Consider the following 25,948-nt stretch of genomic DNA (forward strand, 5'->3'; position numbering starts at 1 on the left):
TGCTCTGAAAGGTTCTTTTGAGGAGCATGGCTTAAAACTGGGACAAGTATATTGGAGTATGCATAGCCATAGACAGTGCTGCAAGCATCCCTAGACACTGCTCAAGTCATTGGTGAACACAAAGGACATGGCTCATCCTGGCATCCTATACATTCACTGAGGGGTCCTTTTACAAAGGCGCGCTAGCATTTTTAGCGTGTGCTAAAAATAAGCACACGCTAAACATTTGAGATGCCTATATATTTCTATGTCAGAAAGCAACAAGGCAGTTGGCCTGCGAAACCCAATATGGACAATGAGGCAGACCTTGTAAAAAACGATGTCTTTATTTGTAGATTCAAAGCTCCCAGGTATTCAACATAAAATGCCCGACATGGCCATGTTTCACCAGTACAAAAATGGCAGCGTCAGGGGCAATAGGTCACCAGCTGATATAAAACCTCAAAATAAACCAAGCTGGTGTGATTGTAAAACATAGAAAACTAGATTCTGGGAACAGCCTCTCAAAAAAAAAAAAAAAAAAAAACCGCTGTGGTTGCAGTGAAAAGCCTTTTATACTGGCGAAACATGGCCATGTCGGGCATTTTATGTTGAACTAGTAAAAAAGGCCCGTTTCTGACACAAATGAAACGGGCGCTAGCAAGGTTTTCCTCGGAGTGTGTATGTTTGGGAGAGTGTATGTGAGAGTGACTGTTTGAGAGAGTGAAAGTGTGATTGTGTGAGAGAGAGCGTGAGTCTGGGTGTGAGTGTGTTTGTGAGAGAGTGTGTGTGTGAGAATGAGAGTGTGTGCAAGTGTGTATGTGAGACACAGTGTGAGTGAGAGTGTGTGTGTGTGGGCGAGAGAGAGAGTGTGTGTGAGACACAGATTCTCTGTTTGAGTGAGTGTATGAGACCAAGCGAGTGTGTGAGTGACTGTGTGGCACATAGAGAGTGAATGTGATACAGTGTGAGACAGAGTGTGTGAGAGTGAGAGTCAGAAAGACATTGTATATGAGAGAGAGAGTGTGAGCCGTGCCCTCCCAATCCATGGCCATCTGTCCCCTGCCCCCTCCATTCATCCTTTTCCAGCAATTCCCCTCTGTCCCTGAGCCCTGCCCTCCCAATCCATGGCCATCCATGTTTGTCTGTCACCTGCCCCCTCCATTCATCCCTATCCAGCATTTCCCCTCTCTGCCTGAGGCCTGCCCTGCAATCCATATCCATCCATGCCCATCTGTCCCCTCCATTCATCCCTATGCAGCAATTCCCCTCTCCCTGAGTCCTGCCCTTCCAATCCATGCCCATCCATGCTCCTCTGTCACCTGGCCCCTCCATTTTTCCCTATCCAGCATTTCCCCTCTCTGCCTGAGGCCTGCTCTGCAATCCATATCCATCCATGCCCATCTGTCCCCTCCATTCATCCCTATCCAGCAATTCCCCTCTCCCTGAGTCCTGCCCTTGCAATCCATGCCCATCCATGCTCCTCTGTCACCTGGTCCCTCCATTTTTCCCTATCCAGCATTTCCCCTCTCTGCCTGCGGCCTGCTCTGCAATCCATATCCATCCATGCCCATCTGTCCCCTCCATTCATCCCTATCCAGCAATTCCCCTCTCCCTGAGTCCTGCCCTTGCAATCCATGCCCATCCATGCTCATCTGTCACCTGGCCCCTCCATTTTTCCCTATCCAGCAATTTCCCTCTCTCCCTGAGTCCTGCCCTCCCAATCCATGCCCATCCATGCTCCTCTGTCCCCTGCCGCCTCCATTCATCCTTTTCCAGCAAGTCCCCTCTCGCCCTTCCATGTTCCCCCCCCCCCCCTCGCATCCATGCTACGCTCTCTCCCATGTCCCAGCCTGGCCCGCCCGCCCTCTTCTCCCCCCCCCTTCGCATCCATGCCCCCCCCCCTTCGCATCCTTGCCTCGCATCCATGCCCCCCCCCCTTCGCATCCATGCATCCTTTTTTTTTTTATTATTCTTTTTAACTTTACCTCCGTGGCGGTTCGTGCAGCGAAGCGTCAGGGAAGGAGGCGGCGCTCCCGACGTCTAGCTTTCCCTTCGCTGTGTTCCGCCTTGTTTTGAAGGCGGAACACAGCGAAGGGAAGGCTAGACGTCGGGAGCGCCGCCTCCTTCCCTGACGTTTCGCTTCCGGATTTGTTTGTTTTGTCGCGAGGGCGGGGCAGAGACGGCAGGCTGAACCCTTCAGCCTCAGCCTGGGAGTGACGTCAGATGGCTTCAAGGCTTCAGGCTTCAAGGCTTCAGGCTTCCGGCTTCAAGTTTCCGGCTTCACAGAACTCAGGCTTCCGGCTTCAAGTTTCCGGCTTCACAGAACGTTGGCTTCAGAACGTTCACGGTGCGTTTTATTATATTAGATAATCATTTTTACAAGGTCTGCCTCATTGTTATATATATATTTCTATGGGCATCTCTAGCGTTTAGTGTGCGCTAAAAACCCTAGCGAGCCTTTGTAAAAGACCCCCTGAATCATCCACTGGGAGCGGAGCACCTACCTGAAAAAAAAAAAGACTTTATCCTGAACTAAATACAGTACTGAACAACACAGTAAAGGTTGTAAATAAAATTCAATGTTGAGCACAGACTTTTCAAGGTTTGGAACACCAGCATCTCTTTCTCCACACTGAAGTGAGGTGTCTGTCAAGAGGCAAGGTTCTGTCTTGCTTTTCCCAAACTGCAAAAAAGAGAGAAACATTTCTTTGTGAGGAAAACTTAGCCCAGTTACTAGATGAGGAATGGATAGCTAAGCTTACATACTTGGTGGACATATTTTCTCTTCTCAATGAATTTAACTAGAATCTTCAAGTGTCACGCCCCTCACCTCGGACAGTGCAGGAATTCCGCCGTCGTTGCTAGCGCCAGGCAGTGCTCTCTCCATCCTCAGCGCTTCTCCCCATGTTCCAGTGCGCACCGATCAGGCGACGCCTGACGCTGCTTCGGAATTGCTGACCCACCTCCTTGCTCTTCTGGGATTGGCCAGTCCCACGAGCAGCTTCCAGATTGCTCTCTCTCTCTGCCTCCTTAGGCTATGGCTGTCTGTCTCTCATTGGGGGGCTTGTCTTCCCCTCTTTTTTTCTCTGTCTTTTGGCAACTCTCCCTCCCAGCTGATTCCTGCTGACGTCAGAAGCCAGCACTATTTCTGGTGATCTCTTCTCTGCCTCGGGGTTTCGGCATCTATTTATTTACTTATTTATTTGTTGCATTTGTATCCCACCTTATCCCACCTCTTTGCAGGCTCAAAGTGGCTTACAATACATCATGAGTAGTGGAAAAGTGTTAGTATCACTTTGGTAGCTCTTAGTTGTGCTATTGTTCTCTCTTAGTTTCCTGGTTACCAGTCCCCTGTCAGTCCCTGGATATCTCTCTTTGCTGCCTGCCTGTTTGATGCTGTCTGTACCTGGACCACGCCTTGTTTGCTGCCTGCCTGGCTCTCTCGGCACCCCTCTCCCAGCCTCTTTGTCTAGTAAGTCCTGCCGGCCGCCTGCACCCAGGGGCTCAACCTCTGGGGAACGGCGGTCACTGCAGGAGAAGCCCAGGGTTGCCCGGCCACCAAGCAGAATCCGGGTCTGCTTCACTAGACTCTGCAGCGCTCTACTTGATACAAGAACTCACAAGCCTGACATCAAGGAAATATGAAAAATGTTTTTACTCTTTGGAATAAAATGGACACATTCAAAAAAAAAGAAACGCCACTGTGGAAGCAGTGCTTGCAGGAAGATGATCTGGCAATTGGAAGGTCACCTGCCTAGTGAGTCAACATTTTACAGCACTGGCTAACATTTTTATCAGTATTATCCGAAAAGGAGGATCTTCATCAAGGGAATGTTTGGATTTCTGATCTAATAACAGAAGGTGTGAGCTCTGCCAGTTTCACTCCACAAAAAAAAATCGTATTGACCTTTCTTCTGACATCACCCTGTCATTAAAATTCAACTGTACTGTCACAAAATGCCTAGCCACTCACCTGGGGTTACCCCAAGGCCACTTAGAGGGTCTATCCCCAGCACAGCTCAGGTTCATCTGCACAAACTACCTGGGAAGATCAGAATATATAATTCACCGAGCCTCAGCAAAGAGATCTGTCTCTTTCTTCCTGGCTAAGACTGAAGCAACAGAATCCACCAAAATTTAAAAAATTGGGGGTGTGGATATATTTAATCGCTAGACTAAAACAGAAACAAACATCCAAAAAAGGAAAATGGAAAATGTTCAGAAAATATATATTAATAAAATGAAGGAAAAAGCCTCAAAGAGCTCATTTACAGAGCTAAATAGATCAAAAGATCTCTTCATCAGCAGCAAAAAACTTCCACATTAATGTCCTTTACAAAGCTTTTTCAATGTCTCTTTTTATATAAGATTAATCCAGATTTCAGTGTTGCAATCAGTGCTATGTTTAGCTCCACCAGACTAACAGAATCCAAGCCTTTTAAGTTACTACAAAAATAAAGCAGTAAGTAGAACACTGTGACAAGATAAAGCAGTAAGAAAGCACCGTGACTTACCACTAGCATTCACCACAAATGCAAAAAGTGAAGCACTTATCTCTGCAAGGTCCTTATAGGACTTGTGCTGTGCCGATGTCTCTCCACGCCCCAGACCAACGATGGCCAGCGTTTCGCTCTGCTGCTTCAGGGACAAAGAAAAACAAAAAAATCACTGAAAGCTCACACAGCCGCACTTCCAATTATAAAGCACAGACAGTCTCATACTAGCATCGACAGCGCATCTGGTTCTAAGTGCTTAACACTTCCGCTGGAGAAAAATGGCCACCTATAAGTTCGGAAAGTGATGTCAGATGCTGTTGCTCTCTCAGCCCAGGGCCGTGCCTAGGGTCTCTGGTGCCCCCCTGCAGACTATCAGTTGGCGCCCCCCCCCCCCCCCCTCCGTCTAGCAGAGCAGGAACAGAAGGGAGCAGGCAAGTAAGCCGGACCTCAGGAAAAAATAGCACTGTATGCATTCCTCATTGATAAGTCTCTGACTCTAAAGTTTAGCAATTTCATTAAAGCAAAATGTATTTTCATAACACTTGAAAGATTTCCAACTCAAAATAGGAATGCTAATTCAAAATGTGAGCAAAGTCCTCTTAGTTTCCAAAGATTCTTTTTCTAATCTCCTTTGCACCAAAGGCTATAATTCAGATCAAACAGTTGTCTCTGATCAACTATCTCAGATCAAATATTTATTTCAGATCAAATATTAAGGTTTCCTTGCTTACAGTCACTTAAATCTACCTAGCCTTTATATAGCTTATAGGATTTAAACACTCTTAAACTGAAATTCACCCTTTTCTATTCTTCATAAACTTCAAGTAATCCTGAAATATTCAGATCCTTTTTCACTAGAGAAACCTCAAACTTCAATCTCCACCAACCTCTTTTCATTCATATTTTCTCATTTACCACATAATCTGGCAGTCTTTTATAATTTCAGTCAACACACACAGGAACTCACAGCTGCATGTCTCTCTTGGCCAAACCGACGGTCAGTTGCTGTCTCACTCTGTTCCCTTCCGGCAGATTGCTAACAGAAGCTGATCATCCAATCAGAGAGCTCTATTTGAATGCAGATTAACATACAGACACTGTAATGGGAATTTTTAGTGAAAAACACTAGATAAACCCTTCGTTTTTGGACCAAATTTCACACTTTTGATCAAAGCCATGCCCTAACATTAAGGCTGTAAACACTTCCATCATTTTTATTCATAAATATGCAAATGAGAACCTCCCAAAAACGGACTAATTTGCATATGATTTAAACAAATCTGAGCATATGACAACCAAGTACAGACTCCCAGCACCTGAATTCTGCAATTAGATTTAATACAAATACTTTTAAAACTTATTTTTAGCACTTTTAAAATTTCAGGTTCTCTCTAATTTGAATGCTGTTCAAGCTCTGAAGCTCACCCTGAGTAAGGAGTTAGCCCCAAACCACAGCATATATAGCAATTTGGTTACATTCTCTTAAATAACTTGAAGAGCCTGCCTGCCTCAGTGAATACTGCTGCGTTGTTTCCAGTTGCTTTCACTTCCGGTTTGCCATGAAAAGGAGGGCAGGGGCAAACTTCAGGTAAAAGATTTTGCAAGTGAGTGGAAGGCAGGGACCGCAGGGCAGCAGCGCCCCTCGAAGGCAGGAGCCCCCCTGCCTTGCTTACCCGGCTTACCGCATTGGCACAGCCCTGTCTCAGCCTATCAAAATTAAGTTTGAAAAAATGGCACTATTCTATTCATTTGTTCAGGTCAATCGGCTCAAGGGAACGCAATCTGAAAATCCACTTTTGCTCCTGTTGTAGCAAAACACGCTGACGGTCTCCTCCTTTCTGAAAGCATGGCACGGCTTGCAAAACCACACATTTCAAGTCATTGAAAGAATGATGATGCTTTACACAATGTGATACCAAAGGCAAGCCTATCCTGCAAGTGTGCAAGGCACTTTGTGTTCTGTCAAACGGATAGTTAATCTTCGGGATGTCTGTCCAACATATATTTTATCACAGGGGCATTTAAGATAATAAACAACATGATCAGATTTGCAAGATGTTCTATCTCTCAGCGACATTTATATAAAAAGAGACATTTAAAAAGCTTTATAAAGGACATTCATGTGGAAGGTTTTTTGCCGGTAATGAAGAGAAGATCTTTTGATCTATTTAGCTCTGTACATCGTTATCATTTTTGAGCTCTTTGAGGCTTTTTCCTTCCTTTTTTTAATATATATTTTCTAAACATTTTCATATTGTGGATTTTTGTTTCTGTTTAAGACTGAAGCAACAGCCAGTACTACTGGGTCATTTTTTTCAAAACTCCAGGACAATCAGAGACCAGAACAGTCAAGTTTCCAATAAAAACTAGTTACATCACTGTCTGCAAGCACTTCCTATTCTCCAAAGACAAGCAGGCCAATATTCTCACATATGGGTGACGTCACGTCGGCCCGGAGGACTTTCTAGCAAAGTCCACATCAAAATCAAAAAATGTCCCCCCGTCGCGCAGGCGGATGCAGTGCGCATGCGCGCGTCCGTTTTTACGCCCGTCGCGCAGGCACATTCCTCAGTTTTTTCTTCTCCGCGTCTGAGGTGACACGGAGCTCGACAAATCGTCTTCGTGTTGCTGTGCCCGGAGGTGAAGATTCGTGAGAAAAAGAAGAAAAGTATCCTTACTATTGTATTAGTATTTTTTCGTTTATTAAGTTTCCTTTCTTTTAGCCTGCGATTTTATTTAAATCGCTCGTTCGGGTTTATTTTCCCTTTTTGTCTTGTGTCCTCTTTTTATCGACACAATCGCGTCTTTTGATTTGGCAGGGACAGTTTTTCCCGAGATGTCAACGAAGATGCCCAGCGGCTTCAAGCCTTGTGCCCGCTGTCATCGGGCCATCTCCGGCACTGACACACACTCGTGGTGTATTCAGTGCCTTGGGCCGGACCACCGCTCGGTTGGCTGCAAACTGTGTCTCGCCATGAAAAAGCGGACACTGCTCTCTCGAGACGCCCAGAGAGAGAAGATTTTTGGGCCCGGTGCTTCGGCGTCGGTGCCGTCGACATCGTCTAAGTCGGCGCTGTCCAAATCGGCGCCGGTGAAGTCGGTGCCGTCGAGGATGATGTCTTCGAAGCCGGTGTCGTCGAGGTCGACGTCGAAGGAAGCGTCGGCACCGGGAGACCGGGGACAGGCTGCCTTTCGACCGATGCACGCTGGGAGCAGTGATGCATCGAGTGGGTCTCCACCCGCCTCGGCGCCTCCTGCTTTGCAGACCCCCCGGGACCGTCCTGCGTCGGACCCGGCCCCGAAGAGACGTGTGGATTCCACGTCCTCTTCTCCGGTGCCGAGGAGTCTCGACGACATGCGTCGGGTGAAGGCCAAGAGGCATCGTCGTCGGTCTCCTTCGCGTCACGGCACCGGGAGCTCCGGGTCATCGATACATTCGATACCCGAGAAGCGTCGGTGCTGAGAGGACCGCTCTCCCTCTATTACTGAGATTCCGACGCGTGGGGTCACTGGCAGCCGAGTCCCCACTCCCCAACCTCAGCAGACTTTGCCTCCAATGCCTCAACCGACCCCTCAGCATCTTCCGGCAGCAACTCTGGATGAGCATATGCAGGCCATGTTTCCATTTTTTATGGACATGATGCAGCAGTGGCAGTCGGCATCGAGGTTGTCGGTGCCGACGGCGTCGGCGGTGCCGGTGTCAATGATTTCAGAGGCACCGGTGCCGACGGCGTCGGAGGTATCGACATTGCCGGTGCCGGATGTTTCTGCATCAGGCCTTCAGCCTGTGGTGAGGTCTGTCTCACCGGTGCCGCCTCCGGCGCCGGTGTCTTTGACTTCCCGAGTTGGCTCTCCCGAGACGTCGGGGCAGGAAGCTTCTCCGGAGTCTCAGGGACCGTCAACTTCTCGGCATCGTCATAGAGGCTGTCAAGCCTCTTCGTCGAGACAGGCTCAGATCCGGGCGGCTCTGTCTGAGCTTTTAGCCCCATCTGACAATACCTCATCTGAGGATGATGATGGAGTGCATGGGGAGTTCTCTGGCGAGGATTCTCAAGGCATTCCATCTGACTCCACTCCCTCGCCACAGAGACAGCTGTCTCCTCCCGAGAGCTTGTCTTTTTCATCTTTTGTTCGGGAGATGTCTGAGGCCATCCCCTTCCCCGTGGAAATTGTGGATGAGCCCAGAGCCAAAATGCTTGAGGTTCTGGACTATCCATCTCCACCTTCATCTTCTGCCACAGTTCCTTTTCATGAGACTCTCAAGGAACTTATGCTGAGGAACTGGGAGAAGCTTTTTTCTTGCCCAACCGTCCCCAAAAAAGTAGAGTCCCAATACCGGATCCACGGGGAACCCAGTCTCATGCGGGCTCAATTGTCTCATGATTCAGCGGTGGTGGATTCCGCTCTCAGAAGAGCCAAGAGTTCCAGGAACTTCTCCTCGGCGCCCCCGGGGCGGGAGTTTGGAACTTTGGACTCTTTTGGAAGAAAGGCGTATCAGACTGGTCTGCTCGCTGCCAAGATCCAGTCGTACCAACTCTACACGAGTATTCATTTGCGAAACTCTGTGAGGCAACTTGAGAGTTTGATAGATACACTCCCTGAGGAGAAAGCCGAACCCTTTCGTCAAGTGATCAGGCAGCAGAAGGCGTGTCGCAAGTTCCTGTCCAGGGGCATTTTTGACACTTGCGATGTGGTATCTCGCTTCTCTGCTCAAGGTATAGCGATGCGCAGGCTCTCATGGCTGCGTGCCTCTAACCTGGAGGAACGAACTCAGCGGAAGATAGCAGATATCCCATGCCGGGGGGATCACCTTTTCGGAGAGAAGGTAGAAGAGATGATTGATCATCTCTACCAGCGTGACAACGCTATGGATTCTCTCTCCCACCGGGCGCCTTCTGCAACCACTTCCACTGCTAGGAAGTTTTTTAAGAGAAGAAGAAGTGCTCCTTTCATTTCTAGGAACCGCAAGTACACTTCTTATTCCCGTCAGCCGGTTCAGGCTCGACCCCAGCCCGCTCGCTCTCGTCAGCAGCGGGCACCGAAGCAGGCCCCTGCAGCTCCCCAGCAAAAACCAGGGACGGGTTTTTGACTGGCTCCAGCAGAGCATAGCCGAAATCAAAGTACATGTGCCGAACGATCTGCCGGTCGGAGGGAGGTTAAAATTTTTTCACCAAAGGTGGCCTCTCTTAACCTCCGATCGGTGGGTTCTCCAAATAGTCCGGTACGGGTACGCTCTCAATTTGATTTCCGAACCTCCAAATTGCCCACCAGGAGCTCAGTCTTTCAGCTCCTACCACAAGCAGGTACTTGCAGAGGAACTCTCCGCCCTTCTCAGCGCCAATGCGGTCGAGCCCGTTCCACCAGGGCAAGAAGGGCTGGGATTCTATTCCAGGTACTTCCTTGTGGAAAAGAAAACAGGGGGGATGCGTCCCATCCTAGACCTAAGGGCCCTGAACAAATTCCTGGTCCGAGAAAAGTTCAGGATGCTTTCCCTGGGCACCCTTCTTCCCATGATTCAGGAAAACGATTGGCTATGCTCTCTGGACTTGAAGGACGCTTACACTCACATATCGATACTTCCAACTCACAGGAAGTATCTGCGATTTCGGCTGGGATCACAGCACTTTCAGTACTGTGTTTTGCCTTTTGGCTTGGCGTCTGCACCCAGGGTATTTACAAAGTGCCTGGCAGTTGTGGCAGCGTCGCTACGCAGACTGGGAGTGCATGTGTTCCCTTATCTGGACGATTGGCTGGTGAAGAACACCTCCCCGCAAGAAACTTTGCAGTCCATGCGGATGACTATTCAGGTGCTAGAGATGCTGGGGTTTGTCATCAATTATCCCAAGTCCCATCTCGTCCCAGCTCAGAAATTAGAATTCATAGGAGCTCTGTTGTGCACAAAGACAGCTTGTGCTTATCTCCCAGGACCCAGAGCGGACAGACTTCTGTCTCTGGTTTCCAAAGTGCAAGCATCTCAACAGATCACAGCTCGGCAGATGTTGAGATTGCTTGGCCACATGGCCTCCACAGTTCATGTGACACCCATGGCACGTTTACACATGAGATCTGCTCAATGGACCCTAGCTTCTCAGTGGTTTCAGGCCACGGGGAATCTAGAGGATGTTGTCCGGCTGTCCATCAATTTTCTCAACTCCCTCAATTGGTGGACCATTCGATCCAATCTGGTCTTGGGACGCCCATTCCAAATTCCTCAGCCCCAAAAAGTGCTGACGACGGATGCATCCCTCCTCGGGTGGGGAGCGCATGTAGATGGGCTTCACACTCAAGGAGCTTGGTCTCTTCAGGAGAGGCATCTCCAGATCAATCTCCTGGAATTGCGAGCGATCTGGAACGCCCTGAAGGCCTTCAGAGATCGGCTAGCCAACAAAATTGTTCTCATTCAGACAGACAATCAGGTGGCAATGTATTACACCAACAAGCAAGGGGGTACCGGATCTCGTCCTCTGTGTCAGGAGGCCGTGCAGATATGGCTATGGGCATATCAAAACGGAATGTTTCTCCAAGCCATTTATCTAGCCAGTGTAAACAGTCTGGCCGACAGGCTGAGCAGAGTTATGCGGCCTCACGAGTGGTCCTTGAACATGACTATTGCCAAAAAGATCTTTCGAGTTTGGGGCACTCCATCGATAGATCTTTTTGCTTCCCAGGACACTCACAAGGTTCCTCAATTCTGTTCCAGACTTCAGGCCCACGGCAGACTAGCGTCGGATGCCTTCCTTCTTTTTTTGGGGACAGGACTCCTATATGCGTATCCTCCCATCCCCTTAGTGGGGAAGACTCTCCTGAAACTCAAGCAAGACCAGGGAACCATGATTCTGATAGCGCCCTTTTGGCCCCATCAGATATGGTTTCCCCTTCTTCTGGAACTTTCTTCAGAAGAGCCATGGAGATTGGACTGTTTTCCGACCCTCATTACTCAGAACGAGGGGGCGTTTCTACATCCCAACCTCCGGTCTCTAGCTCTCACGGCCTGGATGTTGCGACCATAGAGGTTGTTTCCTTTGGTCTCTCTGAGGGTGTCTCCAGAGTTCTGTTTGCTTCCAGGAAAGATTCCACACATAAGTGTTACTCTTTTAAATGGAGGAGGTTTGCCGTCTGGTGTGACAGCAATGGTCTAGATCCTTTCTCTTGTCCTGCACAGACCTTGCTTGAGTACCTTCTGCATTTATCCGAGTCTGGCCTTAAGACCAACTCGGTCAAGGTTCATCTTAGCGCAATCAGTGCTTATCATTCACATGTTGATGGCTTGCCTATCTCTGGACAGCCTTTAGTCATGCATTTCATGAGAGGTTTGTTTTTGTCAAAGCCCCCTGTCAAACCTCCTCCAGTGCCATGGGATCTCAATGTCGTTCTCACCCAGCTGATGACAACTCCTTTCGAGCCACTGGATTCCTGTCATCTGAAGTACTTGACCTTGAAGGTCATTTTCTTGGTGGCTGTTACTTCAGCTCGTAGGGTCAGTGAGCTTCAAGCCCTGGTAGTTCATGCACCATTCCTTGTCTTTCATCATGACAGAGTAGTTCTCCGCATGCAACCAAAGTTTCTACCGAAGGTGGTGTCGGAGTTCCATCTGAACCAGTCAATTGTCTTGCCAACATTTTTTCCCCCTCCTCACATGAGCCCGGGCGAAAGCAAGTTGCACACTTTGGACTGTAAAAGAGCACTGGCCTGTTACGTGGAGCGGACATGCCCCTTCAGACAGTCCGCCCATCTGTTTATTTCTTTTAATCCCAATAAGAGGGGAGTTGCTGTCGGAAAACGCACCATTTCTAATTGGCTAGCAGATTGCATTTCCTTCTCTTACGCCCAAGCTGGGCTGACTTTAGAGGGCCATGTCACGGCTCATAATGTTAGAGCCATGGCGGCGTCACTGGCTCATCTAAAGTCAGCCACCATAGAAGAGATTTGCAAAGCTGCGACGTGGTCTTCAATCCACACATTCACATCACATTACTGCCTTCAGCAGCATAGCCGACGCGACAGTCGGTTTGGGCAGTCGGTGCTGCAGAGTCTGTTTGGGGTTTAGAATCCAACTCCACCCCCCTAGGCCCATTTTTATTCTGTTCCAGGCTGCACTCTCAATTAGTTGTGTTTGGTTTTAGGTCAATTTTGTTTTTGTCCTCGCCGTTGCGGGACCCAATTGACCATTCTTTGTTATGTTGAGTGAGCCTGGGGGCTAGGGATACCCATATGTGAGAATATTGGCCTGCTTGTCTTTGGAGAAAGAGTAGTTACTTACCTGTAACAGGTGTTCTCCGAAGACAGCAGGCAATATATTCTCACAACCCTCCCACCTCCCCTTTGGAGTTGTATTCCTCTAATTATTGTAAATTAACTGAGGAATGTGCCCGCGCGACGGGCGGGAAAACGGACGCGCGCATGCGCACTGCATCTGCCCGCGCGACGGGGGACATTTTTTGATTTTGATGTGGACTTTGCTAGAAAGTCCTCCGGGCCGACGTGACGTCACCCATATGTGAGAATATATTGCCTGCTTTCTTCGGAGAACACCTGTTACAGGTAAGTAACTACTCTTTATCTGTGTGCCAAATAAAAGAAAGAGAAAGTCAGTCCTCTGTAACAGCTTCAAGCATAAACATGCACCATCTGCTGGCCAAACAGGAGAAATACACTTCAGAAATAATTAAAACACTATTGGTTTCTTCACATGTACGTTTTAGCCCATTTCAGGATTTCTATGCAAATCATATATTTAAAACAATGTAGGCCTAGGTTTCTTTGTTTATTGCAGCATTCTATACAAGCGTTGTGTCAGAGGAGACAACAAAGCACGCTCACCTTCACAACGGTCTTTCGAAAGACCTTCTTTTGTTGAGGATTTGCCTTCATCAAATAGTTCTCAAAGGCATTTGGCATTAAGACTCCTGATGCAGGCCTAACGGCCGAAACACGACGTTGTGTCGAGTCTTTACACCTCAATAAACATCTTTATTATTATATATCCTTTCAGTCTTTGGAATCCTTGGTCACCCTCCCACTTTTATTTCATTTCTTGTTGTTGTCCATGGGGCGTCTAGAGTTCTCCGCCTTCTGGCGGATATTTTCTCTCTTTCTATGAAAAAAAGAATACCTGAGCCTCAGTGCCAACCTGTAAAATTGTTACATTTCTCAATAATGTGCCCATGTGAAAAACTGTTTTTTGGCAGTTTTGGTCATTAAAACTAAGTTATAGAAACCGAATTAAAACTGATGCTGCTTTGTGCCTTGCACATTACAACTCGAAGATAAAAGAGAAGGAGCAGCAGATGTTGCACTAAAGACTGAAAAATATAAACAAAGAAACCTAGGCCTACATTGTTTTAAGTATATGATTTGCGTACTTTAAGATGTGTAGCTGTAGACTGTGGACGAAGTCATCATTTATTGAGCAAAGTATTAAAGTCTGATTATAATATCCAAAGTAAGTTTTTTTTTTTTGTTTCCACCTCCCTGGTCTGTGAAACTTTCTCAGCCCCTTGCAGGTCTGCCAGTGGAAAAAAGGTTGAAAACCACTGCCTTAGTTGATTAAGGATGAACGTTGCTCGGTGGTCTTTCAAGTTGGATTAACTCAACCTAGTCAATATCTCAAATATTCACAAGCCAGAGGCCACTCTGTTTGGGGCCTGTACTTTTATACAACAGTTCTGGCAAGCGGTTCAGCTACAAGTTCAATGCATTTTTGGATTCTGCTTGCTTTTGCATCTACAGATTTTTTTTTGTTTGATGATTATACACACAGTTCAGTTCATCCTAATAAGATAAAACATCCTACTGGTTTATTTGTTCCTTTTAGCTAAATGTGCACCCAATGGCTCAATATGGTGTATGCACTTATGATTTTAGAACGACATTGGGCAGGCTGGGATCGTCCTGGCTGTTGGACAAGATTTCAAAGCATTTGGAGCCTTTTTAGTTAGCTATGTGACATCAAGTATGCTGTATTGCTCATCCTCAGATCTGGGTAAGCGTCAACTAGGTCTGATGGATTTTCTATTTTTGTCAGGTGGGTGGGAGGTATACCTTAAAAAAATATCTAGAACATATTTTATGCTGCTTTTCTTGTTTTGGTTTGGTTGTTCCAATAAAAAATTATTTACAAACAATTTTTTTTTGTCAAACCACATTATTCATTACTGTTCGGAATCTTGACTGGAAGGAACTAATTGCTCCTCTGAACAGTAGAAGTCTACCTCTTCCATCAAGGTGCTGAAATGCAGTCTGCATCAGATTTTCTTTAATAAATTTCTTCTTGAGACAGTCCCCATATGACCTGCCTCAGGTAGATCAAATTTTGTTTATTTGCAATTGCAGCAGTATGTGTTCAAACAATGGAGACCTAACATAACCATAGCTAAAATAGAAGTCTGTGATAAATACATACACATTATAGAAAGGGGAAAGGTGAAATTAACCCATTATTATAAATACCTGTTGGATCTCCTCCCAGGGGTCAACAGTATGTATGTATTTATTTATTTATGCATTCTTGTATCCCACTATTATCTAAAAACAAGTTTTGGTTCAAAGTGGCTTACAATTTACTTTTTGGTGGAATTACAATAGTGTGCAATGTGGAGAGGGCATCTATAGTTTGTGTGGTTATTCATAGAGTTTTTGAAGATAGATTTGAGGTGGAAAAGGTAGTGGTAGCTTTTATGTTCAGTTGTAGAGTTTTGGTGATATTTATTCATATAGTTTTTGAAGAAGTAGATTTGAAAGGAAGGCGACAATATCTTTGTGATTAGCTGTAGAATTTTTTGAAGTGATAGGTTTTCATTTATTTTCTAAACGGGAGGAAATTTGTGATGCTTCTTATGGTGTTTGGTATTGAGTTCCATCATTTGGAACCCAGGTAACTAAATCCTGCTGTGTAGATAGTTTTGTAGATTGTATTTTTGCAGTTGGGTAGATGTGGGAGCAGGCAGTTTCTCTTTTCTTAGCTGGCATTTCTTGAGGATAGTTCAATCACGTTAAGCATATATTCGGGTGCCATTCCAAATAGTATCTTGAATTAGGGTGCTCACTTTGAAAAATATTCTTGCCTTGACTGGTAGCCAATGTAGTGTTACAAGCAGTGGGGTTGCTCTTTCATATTTCAATTACTTGAAAATCTGTTTTGCTGCTGTATTTTGGACCGTTTGCAGCAATTTTAGTGTGTTTTCCTTGCACCCTACTTATGCTGCATTGCAGTAATCTAGTTGCGATAGTATCGTTGATTGGACCAGTATTCGGAAAGATTGTCTAGGGAAATAGTCTCTTATTCTTCTCAGTTTCCATAGTGTTCTGAAGCATTTTGATGTTACTGCTGATATTTGATTGTCCAGTGTTAGGTGTTTGTTGAGAATGATTCCTAGTATTTTGAGTTGTGTTTTGATGTGGTATGTTTGTTGGTTGATTGTGAAATTTTGGTAGGATGTTGGGTTGTGTGGGCTGGATAGTACTAGGAATTTGGTTTTGTCTCTGTTAAGTTTGAGTTTGAAATTTATTGCCCATTCTTCCATGAGGTCCAATCTTTTTTTTTATTATTTTGTCCTATATGTTTGTGATATTGTTTTGGAAAGGTATGAAAATGGTGACATCATTTGCATATATAAATGGATTGAAACCCATTAATTCCAGTTTTTTTTTTCCAAGTGGTGCCATCATTACATTGAACAGTATTTGGTGATGTTGGCGATCCCTGTGGTACCCTGCACACACGAGATCCACTAGGCTGATGTTTGGTTGGACATCTTTACAATGTAGGATCTGGTCTTTAGGAAGCCATTGAACCATGTTGACACTGCACCATTGATTCTTATGTTGTCGAGCAGTGTCATTAGTGTGGTGTGGTCTAACTAGGTCAAATGCACTTGACATGTCGAATTGTAGTAGTAATACGTTTTGTCCTTGGCATATTATGCTTCTGAATTTTGTTATCAGGGTGGTTTTGACTGTTTCGGTGCTGTGTTGTGGTCTGAAACCTGCTTGGAATTTATGAAGAAATTAGAATTTTGTCAAGTATTCCATTAGCTGCTGTGTTACTAGACCTTCCATCGTTTTGTTCAGTAGTAGTATTGAGACTACTGATCTGTAATTTTTGATATCGCTGATCTTGCTGGTAGTGTTTTTGGGGATAGGTGTGAGTACTATCTTGCCTTTGTTGGAAATTGACCTCTTTCAAACATGTATGTGATGTGTTTGGTGAGGTACTTGATGAACCAGTCTGGTGGGGTTTTCATCATGTGGTTGGGGCATTTGTCAAGTAGGCGGTATGCATGCGCGTATTTGTCAATAGTGTCTTTACTGTATCTAGTTGGGGTGGTTTGAACGTGAGCCATATTCTGTCTGCTGTGGTGTGGTTGTCGTCACTGGTCCATATTCTGTCTGCTGTCATGGTTTACTCGGATACCAATGACATAGGAAAATGTGGGAGGAATGTCCTGGAAGCCAAATTTAGGCTCTTAGGTAGAAAGCTCAAATCTAGAACTTCCAGGATGGCATTTTCAGAATTGCTTCCTGTTTCATATGCAGGACTCAAGAGACAGGCAGAGCGCTGGAGTCTCAATGTGTGGATGAGGCGATGGTGCAGGGAGGAGGTTTTTAGATTTGTTAGAAACTGGGCAACATTTTGGGGAACTGGGAGCCTATTCCAGAATGATGGGCTCCACCTTAACCAGGGTGGAACCAGGCTGCTGGCAATAGCATTTAAAAATGAGATAGAGCAGTTTTTAAACTAGAAACTGGGGAAATCCGACAGTCGCTCAAAAGTGCATAGTTCGGAACAAGGTATCTTTCAAAGATATTAACATAACAGGGAAGATAGGGCATCCCAATAGCGAGGTTCCAATAGAGACCATAATAGACCAGCCAGCTCATTTTCAAAAGTGATCGCCAGCCATCTTCCGACACAAATCGGGAGATGGCCGGCCATCTTCTGAACCCGGCCAAATCGGTATAATCGAAAGCCGATTTTGGCCAGCGCCAACTGCTTTCCATCCCGGAGCCAGCCAAACTTCAAGGCAGGGTACAGAAGGCGGGACGGGGGCGGTGTGGGGGCAGGGCAGGGGCGTGGTTACGAGATGGCCGGCTTCATCTGATAATGAAAAAAAAAAGCCGGGCTTAACGAGCATTTCGCTGGCTTTACTTGGTCCCTTTTTTTCACGACCAAGCTTCAAAAAGGAGCCCCAATTGACCAAATGACCACCGGAGGGAATCGGGGATGACCTCCCCTTACTCCCCCAGTGGTCACCAACCCCCTCCCACCCAAAAAAAAAATGTTTTTTGCCAGCCTCTATGTCAGCCTGAAATGTCATACCCAGCTCCCTGACAGCAATATGCAAGTCCCTGGAGCAGTTTTTAGTGGGTGCAGTGCACTTCAGGCAGGTGGACCCAGGCCCACCCCCCCTACCTGTTATACTTGTGGTGGTAAATGGGAGCCCTCCAACCCCCTCTCCCCAAAACCCACTGTACACACATATACTACTACTATTTAACATTTCTAGAGCGCTACAAAGTGTACGCAGCGCTGTACAAACACAGAAGAAAGACAGAAGAAAGATAGGTGCCCCCTTTACCCCTTAGGGCTATGGTAGTGGTGTAGAGTTGTGGGGAGTGGGTTTTGGGGGGATTTGGGAATCTCAGTACCCAAGGTAAGGGAGCTATGCACCTGGGAGCTATTTTTTTTTTTAGAAGTGCCCCCTAGGGTGCCCGGTTGGTGTCCTGGCATGTGAGGGGGGCCAGTGCACTACAAATGCTAGCTCCTTCCATGACCAAATGCCTTGGATTTGGCCGGGTTTCAGATTGCCGACATTAGTTTCCATTATCTGTGAAAACCGATGCCAGCCATCTCAAACCCGGCCATCTCTGACATTTGTCCAGGCCCAACCGTATTAGCAAAGAAAAAGATGGCCAGCCATCTTTCTTGAAAATACGGTTGGCTCCGCCCACTTACGGAGCCAGCCCCAGAGATGGCCACCCATAAAGATGGCCGGCACCATTCGATTATTCCCCTCCAGGTGTCTTTAAAAAATAAGTAGACAGATTTTTAAGATTGCAAATTACTACTACTACTACTACTTATCATTTCTATAGCGCTACTAGACATACACAGAGATGTACACTGGACATGGAGAGACAGTTCCTTGTATTTAGGAACAACAAACATGCCCCCCCCCCCCTATTTACTAAGTTGTGTGGCAATGCCGACACAGTCCATTCAAAGTGAAGGGGCTGTGTCAGCATTAATGCATGGTAGCTGCTAGAGCAGCTTAGTAAATAGGGGGGATAGTTTGAAATATCTATGCAAATGCCAGAAGCCTAAGAAATAAGATGGGAGAGTTAAAATATATTACACTAAAAGAAAATATAGATATAATAAACATCTCTGAGACCTGGTAGAAGGAGGATATCTAGTGAGACACTGGCATACCAGGGTACACATTATATCGCAGTGATAGGGTGGACAAATTGGTGGAGGGTTAGCATTATATGTTAAGGAGGGCTTTGAATCAAATACACTCAAAATTCTGCAGGACACAAAACACATCTTGGAATCCCTATGGATAGAAATTCCATGTGTAAATGGGAAAAGGATAGTGATAGGAGTGTACTACCGGAAAAACAGACAATGTAAAAACAAATATCAGATATTAGGGAGGCTAACAAACTGGGAAATACAATAATAATGGGTGATTTCAATTATCCCAATATTGACTGGGTAAATGTAACATCAGGGCATGCCAGGGAGATAAAATTCCTTGATGAAATCAAGGACTGCTTTATGGAGCAGCTGGTAGAGGAGCTAACAAGAGGAGGAAGAATTCTAGACCTAGTCCTTAGTGGAGTGCATGATCTGGTGCAGGAGGCAATGGTGCTGGAGCTGCTTGATAACAGTGATCATAATATGATCAGATTTGATATAAACTCTGGACTAAGTATACACAGGAAATTGAAATACATAAGCATTTCATTTTCAAAAAGGAGACTATGATAAAATGAGAAGAACGGTGAAAACAAAACTTAGAGGAGCAGCTGCGAAGGTCAAAAATGTACACCAGGTGCGGATGCTGTTCAAAAATACCATCCTGGAAGCCCAGGCCAGATATATTCCATGTATTAAAAAAGGAGGACGGAAGACAAACAACAGCTGGCATGGTTAAAAAGTGAGATGAAGAAAACTATATTACAGCTATAAGAAAATCCTTCAGAAAATGGAAGAAGGATCTGACTGAAAATAATAGGAAACAGCATAAGGAATGGCAAGTCAAATGCAGAGCACTGATAAGGAAGGCAAAGAGAGACATTGAAAAGAAGACTACATTGGAGGCAAAAACACACAATACAAACTTTTTAAGGTAAATTAGAAGCAAGAAGCAGGCAAAAAAAAAAAAAATCTGTTGAACCACTAGATGACAGAGGGGTAAAAGGAGCACTCAGGGAAGACAAAGCCATAGCGGAGAGATTAAATTCATTCTTTGCTTCGGTCTTCACCAAGGAAGATGTGGGAGAGATACCAGTGCCAAAAATGGTATTCAGTGCTGATGAGTCAGAGAAACTGAATCAAATCTCTGTAAACTTAGAAGATGTAATGGGGCAATTTGACAAATTGAAGAGTAGCAAAAGGGATCTAGGTGTCGTCATTGATGATACGTTGAAACCTTCTGCTCAGTGTGCTGCGGCGGCTAAGAAAGCAAATAGAATGTTAGGTATTATTAGGAAAGGAATTGAAAACAAGAATGAGGATGTCATAATGCCTTTGTATCGCTCCATGGTGCGACCGCACCTCACATATTGTGTTCAATTCTGGTTGCTTCATCTCAAAAAAGATATAGTGGAATTAGAAAAGATGCAGAGAAGGGCGACAAAAATGATAAAAGGCATGGGATGACTTCCCTATGAGGAAAGGCTAAAGCGGCAGAGACTCTTCAGCTTGGAGAAAAGACTGCTGAGGGGAGATATGATAGAGGTCTATAAAATAATGAGTGGAGTGGAACGGGTAGACGTGAAGTGTCTGCTAACACTTCCCAAAAATACTAGGACTAGGGGGCATGCGATGAAGCTACAAAGTAGTAAATTTAAAATGAATCAGAGAAAATATTTCTTCACTCAACGTGTAATTCAACTCTGGAATTCGTTGCCAGAGAATGTAGTAAAGGCGGTTAGCTTAGCAGAGTTTTAAAAAGGTTTGGACAGCTTCCTAAAGACATAGCCCATTATTAAATTGGATTTGGGGAAAATCCACTATTTCTGAGATAAGCAGTATATTGGCGTTTCTTTCATCGACAGCGGTTGTTGACGATTGCATGGATAGTGACTACGCTCTGGGCAATATACCCTGATTGTTTTGGTTCTTTCCAACTTTTTGTGATTACACTTATAAGAACGTTTGACCCTTGAGGCAGGCGTTTGTACACCGAAACACGGCCCGTGTCAGGTCATTTTCAGAATAAAAAAAGACTACATTTATCTCCATCCTGAAGGCCCAGTGTTGCTTTTTTCTGTTTTGGGGATAAGCAGCATAAAATGTTTTGTACTTTTTGGGGATCTTGCCAGGTATTTGTGACCTGGATTGACCACTGTTGGAACCAGGATGCTGGACTTGATGGACCTTTGGGGCCAAATGCACTAAACTTAACGAGCCACCAACGTGGTTTTTAAACTAGTTCTAGCCGATTTAGCACACAAGTAGTAAACTGGGACATGCACAAAAGGGTTAGAAACACAGCCCGTGTCAGGTCATTTTCAGAATAAAAAGGACTACATTTATCTCCATCCTGAAGGCCCAGCGTTGATTTTTTCTGTTTTTGGGATAAGCAGCATAAAATGTTTTGTACTTTTTGGGGATCTTACCAGATATTTGAGACCTGGATTGGCCACTGTTGGAAACCAGGATGCTGGGCTTGATGGACCTTTGGGGCCAAATGCACTAAACTTAACGAGCCAGCAACGTGGTTTTTAAACTAGTTCTAGCCAATTTAGCACACAAGTAGTAAACTGGGACATGCACAAAAGGGTTGTCCAAGCCATTTTCCTGTCACGGTAGCAGCTAACGAAAATGGAATGCAAAGCTATTATAATGAGCTAATTACTATTATAATGTGCATGCAAGGCGATGCACAGCCATTTCCAACCCCATGCACAAAAGAAGCCCTACCTTTACTGTGGAAATTTTAACGGTTGGTCTGGAGCTTTCGGTTCTTCATTATCACAAGTAGGAGTCCTCCTCCAGTATAGCAGCCTATCAAGTTTGTGATGAGTCTAGGCTGGGTCCCCTTTCTAAGAGCAAGTCTCTCCAACTCAAATCGGGGGGGGGGGGGGGGGGGAGGGGCAGGATTGGTTACCTGGACCTATTGTTATGTTACCTGACAGCTGAGAATTTTACTTTAAATTTATAAAATTATTGAAATGGAAAACTGTTAAGTTGTATTGTTGTGTTCTAAAGTTGTCATCAATAAAAATTTATATTAAAAAAAGTTGTTGAAATGTTTTTTTTTTTTTTAGCCACTTTGGTACTTTACTGCAGTGGTCTCCCCAAAAGCCATAGGACCTAATGGGAGCTACCTTTAGAGTGAACAATCTTACAAGTTGTGTCCTGGTGTCCTTCCTCAACACTTTCTGAGCCCTACTTATGTGTGGATTAACCTGAGTCCTCCCTATGAGTAGGGGAGCCCACAATTATAAAGGATGATGCTACATGGCTTTTTGGGTGTTGAGGGCCTTTATAGCTGAGAAGTCACTTTAGGGCCCTTTTGCAAAGGTGCGCTAAGAAATGGTCTTAGCGCATCATAATGTCGGAGTTTCCCACATGCTAAACCCATTTCTAGTATTGTGTATAAAATAACCCGTTTTCCATTATTTTTTTCAGGCTGTATGCTAATATTAGTATTTGTGTGCATCAACTTAAAAAAAAATTTAACTCAGGAGCCCTTATCGCCTCCTATTTAGGAGGTGGTAAGGGATCTCATGTTATGGACATGTTAATCAGCACACGCTAATGTGTGCGACTAACGGTTTAACCCGTCCACATCCCCTTCAAAAAATAGAAAAAATTTAAGTAACGCGCTTAGCATGTTCAAACAGGAAAACAACTGCAAGATACTTTCGTGCATTAGGGTTTAGCAACGTTTATTAAAAGGGTCTCTTTGAGACTTATTGGATTTCACTGTGATGGACCTTAACTCTAACAACTAGTTCCAAGAGACTATGTTTTGTAGTGTAGCACTAATAATATTTTCTTTCTTACTTTTCTCCCCTCTTCTTGTTCTCTTATGGAGTCACAAGAAATGACATCTGTTTGGGAGGTAGATGACTAATGGGCTCATTTTCGAAACAGAAGGACGCCCATCTTTCAACATAAATCAGAAGATGGACGTCCTTCTCTTAGAAACGTCCAAATCTGTATAACCAAAAGCCGATTTTGGACATCCCCAACTGCACTCCGTTGCAGGGACGGGCAAAGTTCAAGGGGGCATGTCGGAGACGTAGCGAAGGGGGGACTTGGGAGTGCCTAATACTTGGATGTCCTTGACCTATAATGGAAAAAAAGGACATCCCTGATGAACACTTGGACGTTTTCACCCGGACCTGTTTTTATTATGACTAAGGCACAAAAAGGTGCCCAAACTAACTAGATGACCGCTGGAGAGAATCGGGGATGACCTCCCAGTGGTCACTAATCCCCCTCCCACCCTCAAAAAATAGCAAGCCCTCCAAAACCCACCACAAACCCACTGTACCCACATCTAAGTGCCCCCTGCACCCGTAAGGGCTATGGTAGTGGTGTACAGTTGTGGGTAGTGGGTTTTGGGCGGGGGGGTTGGGGGGCTCAGCATACAAGGTAAGGGAGCTATGTACCTGGGAGCAATTTATGAAGTTCACTGCAGTGCCCCCTAGGGTGCTTGGTTGGTGTCCTGGCATTTCATAGGGCTAAGTTCAATGAGAGAGATTGGTTATTGAACAGATTGGGAAAATTACTCAATAAACAAAATGCATTTACATTCATTAGCACAACAATGCTGGCCCAAGGATCTCCAATATAATTCATAATCAGTGGCATATTATGAAATCTCATAAAATGTTCTCGGAGACATTGTTACAAATTTCCTATTTACAGGGAAAAATTTGAAAGAGATTCTAAGTTTGTCAAATTTGCCATTTGCATCAGTCAAGAAAATCAACAGTTACAGGGCCATTTCAAATGCAGAAGATGTAAAAACTGTGATTGGAACCTTACAGTTAACATTTTTTAAAAAATCCGAATGATGGCAGAGTTTACCATCTAAAACATTTCAGCAATTGCAATAGTGATCATGCAGTGTACATAATTCTTTGCCCTCGTGGTAAATTATATATAGGAAAGACTACAAGGAGTTTTAAAATAAGACTCAATGAACACTGGAGCAATATGAAAAGAAATTGTTGTGAAGCACCTTAGTTAATCATTGAATTGAACATAATCATAAGTTTGAGCAACTGAAATGTTTTATTATTGACCTTGTTAAACCTAAAACAATTGATGTGATAACAGCAGTAAGATGATCTGCAAGCTTGAATAATATCATAAAGGAAAAGTCAGTTTTTCTACTTTGCCCTCTTAAATGTTTTCAAATTATATATGGTCCACAGGTTATCAACTGAATGTATGAAACTATCCTTTCATGTTCTAATGTCGAGGCACAACCTCTGAAGAAGCCATTTGAGTGAAACGGGTCTGGCCACCATCGGGTGTCAGTTAAGTGCTTGACTTTTCTTGTTTCACATGTTATGAATACAATTGTATGAAACAAGAACATAGCTGAATTATTGTGCTGTGAAACAGGAGCTATCCTTGAACAGAAATGTAAAGTTTAAAAACAATGTTTTATAAGTAAAAAGGATTTTATAAAGTAATAAAGAAAGTAATAAATTAAATTAAATTATCACAAGGTTTTTTTGTAGACCAATAATGATTATGACAACCCCAGTAGAGGATGCCATTTGGGTGTTTTGAGGTCTTTTCCTCGTGTTTTATTATTCAACAGTGACCATATATTTTGGTGTGTACTGCTATGGATTTACAGCCTGTCTCACTGACACAGACTACTCAATAATTACTGTGGATTCTTTTGGATTCGTATTAGGTAAATGAAACCTTTATTAGAGGTGATAAAATCTACAATGATTAAGATATATACAATGATTAGCTATATACACAATCATTACATCACTGGTCTCTACATCTAAGCAATGCTAAGAGTTCTTAGATCAGGAAAAGAAGCAATAATACACTATACATACAACATCATTGGTCAGGAATTTCAGGTCCTTATCTCATCAGCTGGGAGGCCCGTTGCAGCGAAAGCCCAAAGTCTCCTTATGACCAGGAACAAGTCCTCTACGCGATACGTCTACCCACAGATGAGCCTCAAAACTCTGCTGCAACAAGACCCCCTTTTTATAAGTCTTAGAACTAAGGAAAATTACAGAATGCTTCTCTGTTTAGGTAAACAAGCCATACTGTGGGAATGTGGTCACATGTTTTCCAAGTCCAGGTGGCCGGGCTGAACTCTGAAAACAAGCACCATCCTCCTCTTCACATACCAAATTAATTAGAGCTGTGCCTTATCTTCTGCATTCCAACTTATTTTCACACAATCAAAGTTAAACAATCATTTTTAAACAGAATTACTTCTAATCAACAATACAGACCCCAAGTGCACTGGTCAGTCAAGACAGAGTTGAAAAACAATCTTTAAAATTAACTTTTATTACATGGTGTTATTACTGGACTCTTCACTATGCTGTCAGTTTGTACTGCTATGGATTTACAGCCTGTCTCACTGACACAGACTACTCAATAATTACTGTGGATTCTTTTGGATTCATATTAGGTAAATTAGACCTTTATTAGAGGTGCTAAAATCTACAATGATGAAGATATATACAATGATTAAATCGTCTAACTAAAAGAAAGCTATAAGACAGATATATACTGTACATATTATACGTACAACATCATTGGTCAGGAATTTCAGGCCCTTATCTCATCAGCCGGGAGGCCCATTGCAGTGAAAGCCCTAAGTCTCCTTATGACCAGGAACAAGTCTTCTGCACAATGTATCCACCCACAGATGAGCCTCAAATCTCTGCTGCAACAAGCCCCCCTTTTTATTGTTAAAGCTTATTTTCAGAGCCAAGGAAAATTACAGAATGCTTGAGAATAGATAAATAAGCCATGCTGTGGGAATGTGGTCACATGTTTCCAAGTTCAGGTGGCCAGTTTGAACTTGTCAAAAACAAGCACCATCCTCCTCTTCACATACCAAATTAATTAGAGCTGTGTCTTATCTTCTGCATTCCAACTTATGTTCACACAATCAAAGTTAAACAATCATTTTAATCAGAATTACTTCTAATCAACAATACAGACCCCAAGTGCACTTGTTAGTCAAGGCAGATAGAGTTGAAAAGCAATCTCTAAAACCCTTTTT

The 25,948-nt window shown here is 44.4% G+C and overlaps 1 protein-coding gene across 1 annotated transcript in view; it reads left to right on the forward strand.

Annotated features, from left to right (window-relative positions):
• Nucleotides 1-24,321, forward strand: part of RHEBL1 (RHEB like 1) — a 68,175-nt gene extending 43,854 nt beyond the window's left edge. The window contains exon 8 of the mRNA XM_030195250.1: nucleotides 24,105-24,321. Within this exon, the coding sequence (XP_030051110.1) occupies nucleotides 24,105-24,116 (12 nt within the window). The 3' untranslated portion in view covers nucleotides 24,117-24,321. The remainder of the gene's footprint in view (nucleotides 1-24,104) is intronic.
• Nucleotides 24,322-25,948: the final 1,627 nt, after the last annotated feature.

The sequence above is a fragment of the Microcaecilia unicolor genome, chromosome 3 (assembly GCF_901765095.1).
Source record: "Microcaecilia unicolor chromosome 3, aMicUni1.1, whole genome shotgun sequence".
NCBI classification, from domain to species: Eukaryota; Metazoa; Chordata; class Amphibia; order Gymnophiona; family Siphonopidae; genus Microcaecilia; species Microcaecilia unicolor.